General features: G+C 35.7%; 1 protein-coding gene across 2 annotated transcripts in view; it reads left to right on the plus strand.

The window, feature by feature from the left end:
- The window catches only part of LOC106881426 (aquaporin), a 93,467-nt gene that overhangs the window by 28,179 nt on the left and 61,993 nt on the right, over positions 1-3,295 (plus strand). The window contains exon 1 of one of the 2 annotated variants that reach the window (XM_052970502.1): positions 1,237-2,281. The exons of the other annotated variant lie outside the window; for it this stretch is intronic. Within the exon in view, the coding sequence (XP_052826462.1) occupies positions 1,661-2,281 (621 nt within the window). The 5' untranslated portion in view covers positions 1,237-1,660. Of the gene's footprint in view, positions 1-1,236; positions 2,282-3,295 lie in introns of those variants that run through there. 2 annotated transcript variants of the gene reach the window in all.

The raw sequence follows: 3,295 nt of genomic DNA on the forward strand, positions 1-3,295 counted from the left end.
GCTGGAGAGTTCTAACAAAGATTTTGCCTGGCTTTGTTCATGCAGTGACATCCCAGAGAGGATGTGACCTTCAGGCCATTTAACATTTGGGAGGTTAAAGTCGCCTAGGAAAAGTATATTGATGTGTTGGTCCAGATTTGTCAAGACCTCTTCTATGCGTCTGAGGCTGTCCTCAAATTTACCCTCCTGCTTTGCGGTATTTGGTGGACGGTATGTTGAGCATACAACTACATCAATTTGTTTTATGTGTACTATTAAAGTATCACATACAGAGTTCGTCACAAAAATTATTTATCGTGAGAAAATAGTAAGGCATACAGCGCATTGCGTTGCATACATTAACCCTTCGCCCCTGTATGTGTGTGTGTGCGTGCGCGCGTGTTTATATGTGCAGGATATGTACATTGAGTAGTAAAGAGTTTAGTGTTCTTTTATTCTATTCTACTTATTTATTTTCGATTGAATATATTTTGTTTACTTAAAAATTGGAATTTTGGAAAATAAAAGTTTTTTTTTTCTTTTACAACCACGATTTCCGTTTTTGTTTGCGTAAAATTATAAAAAAAACTTTTTAAAAGATTTGACTGTTATTTCTAGCATGTGGAGAGACCTTCTAGGCTTAACTTCGTGTGCTGGTTGAAAATCACTTAAAAAAAGATTCTGAGGTCGATACATTCGACTAAAAATTCCTCAAGGCGATGCCCCAGCATGGCCGTAGTCCAATGACTGAAACAAGTAAAAAGATTTTCAGAAAATAAAAAAAAAATCGAAGAATAACCAAAAAATATAACTGAGGGGGTTATAAAAAAATTTCAAGAGATTCGGCTGTTATTTCTAGCATGTGGAGAGATCTAAGTTTAACTTCATATGCTGGTTGAAAATCATTAAAAAAAATTCTGGGGTTGATACATTCGACTAAAAATTCCTCAAGGTGGTGCCCCAGCATGGCCACAGTCTAATGACTGCAACAAGTTTTATCCGTGGAGCTTTTGTCCAAGGGTCTTTTGTCCTAGAGTTTTTTGTCCGGATCCCACACTCAGCATTTGGTAGACGGTTACATCTTATCGCTTCACTGATAACCCGACGTACAAACTAAACCATAGCCACTACATATGTATGTATGTACGTATGTATGTGTGTATGTATGTATGTATGTATGTATGTATGTATGTATGTATGCAAGCGTGCGTGCGTGCGTGCTTGCGTGTGTGTGTGTGTGCGTGCGTGTGTGTGTGTGTGTAGACAGACAGTAAGACAGACAGGTAAATAGAATTACGTTGATTAGCTCCATTTGACACAGACGCTGTGAAATTTATTTAGTAGCTGAAAGAAAACCTGTTTAAAGCTTTGTAAAGCTCGTATAGCCAGTAAATAGATAGGTTGCGGCAGCGATAAAATCCCATGTTTTAGCGGCAAAAGCTATCAAGGTATGCACGTGTTGATATTTATCTACGATTAAGGGAACAGTAAGCGACATATTCCAGTTTCATAGTCACTAATTTTTAAGTGAACATTGTTTTTGTAATGGGAAAATATTTTGAGAAGAAAACGCCATCTGTTGTATTACTATCAGTTTAATATACAAAATCTTTCAAGCTTTTAATAACATTTTATTTTAATTTATAAACGCCGTAGTTGATTTTAAATCTTTAAAACAAAAATGACAAAGAAATTTGCTGGTGACAGACAAAAACCTCTTGACTACAAAAAAAATTATATAGCTCGGCGTTGGAAAATATTCCTAATGAGAGAAATTGAAGATGTAAGACAACCAACGTTTTGGCAAGCAGCAATAGCGGAATTTCTTGGAGTCACTTTACTTGTTTGTTTTGCAGTTGCTTCTGGAATGAGTGATAAGGATTCCCCACCAAATGGATTGCTTTTTGCTTGTATTTCATCAGGCTTTTTTATTGCGATCATCATCGGAAGCTTGGTCCATGTAAGTGGTGCTCACGTTAACCCCGCTGTCAGTTTAGCTTTCGCGATAATTGGTGAAATTAGTTGGATCCGTTGCATATTCTACTCTTTGACTCAAATACTCGGCTCTGTTGCAGGAGCAGCAATCATACGTATTGTTACGCCGTCAAATATGCATCGAAATTTCGGGGTTCTTACACCTGGTCCGGGTGTTTCCGATTTACAAGCTATGTTAATGGAAATGCTCATCACATTCGTGCTCATCTTTGGTATTTTGGCAGCCGTTGATAAAGGCCGCAAAGACTCTATCGGATCTGTTCCACTACATGTTGGTCTTATAGTCTCAGTGAACTTGTTTGCCGCTGTAAGTATTGCTCTATTGCCTCATTTTTAATGCAAAAATGCACTCTCAATATATGCATATATACAAACATACATACAAACCTACGTACATATATGGTGTAGTGGTTGAGGTGTTGCACTCACGTTTGTGAGATCGTTGTTTCGATTCCCAGAAAATTCCGAGATATTCTCACCGCGCCAAATATACATTTTCAAGATCAGACACTGTGAAATAATAATAATAATAATAATAATTCAGGGAGTTCCACCTCTCCTCTTTTCCACCCCGCCTAAGTGTCCGTTCATAGTGGTGCATCTCTTTCTCTATATATATACGTATGGTTGTCCGGCTGTACCCACCTCTCTATCTATCTATATATAAAGATGAGAATGTGTGTGTGTCTGTCTGTGTGTCTGTGTTAATCCTGAAAACTTGAGAACTACGCAACCAATTTCATTCAAATTTTACACATGCCTTACTTAGGGTCCATGTAGTGTCATAGGCCCAAAATTTTTTTAACTTCTTGCCTAGTGCGAGCCCAGAACAATATCATATCTCCTCCACTATTTCAGTATTACATGTCAAAAGTAAAACAATAACATCTCTCCATTGTAATGTCAGATGAAGCTATTAAAGTGAAACTATCATCTCAGATATATAAAGGCATACATACATATATACATACATATATATAATATATATATTATATATATATATATATATTGTCATACCGGCCATGACGAAGGGAAATAGCCCTGAAACTCGAGTCGCCTTTATATATATATATTTATATTTATATATTTATATATTTGATCCTTTATATTGAACACTCAATATTTCATCTACATTCAATACTTTATTTCATGGTGCCATCCATTTTTATTTTATTTTATATTATATATTGTATATTATATTATATATTGTATATTCCATATTCTATACCCCACATTAGTTCTGCAGGAATATAAATAAAACATAAAAAACAGACAGTGTTGGAACTCTTTTAAGCAAAATAATATATTCCTCTATACACAA

This window comes from Octopus bimaculoides, chromosome 9, assembly GCF_001194135.2.
Source record: "Octopus bimaculoides isolate UCB-OBI-ISO-001 chromosome 9, ASM119413v2, whole genome shotgun sequence".
Taxonomy (NCBI): Eukaryota; Metazoa; Mollusca; class Cephalopoda; order Octopoda; family Octopodidae; genus Octopus; species Octopus bimaculoides.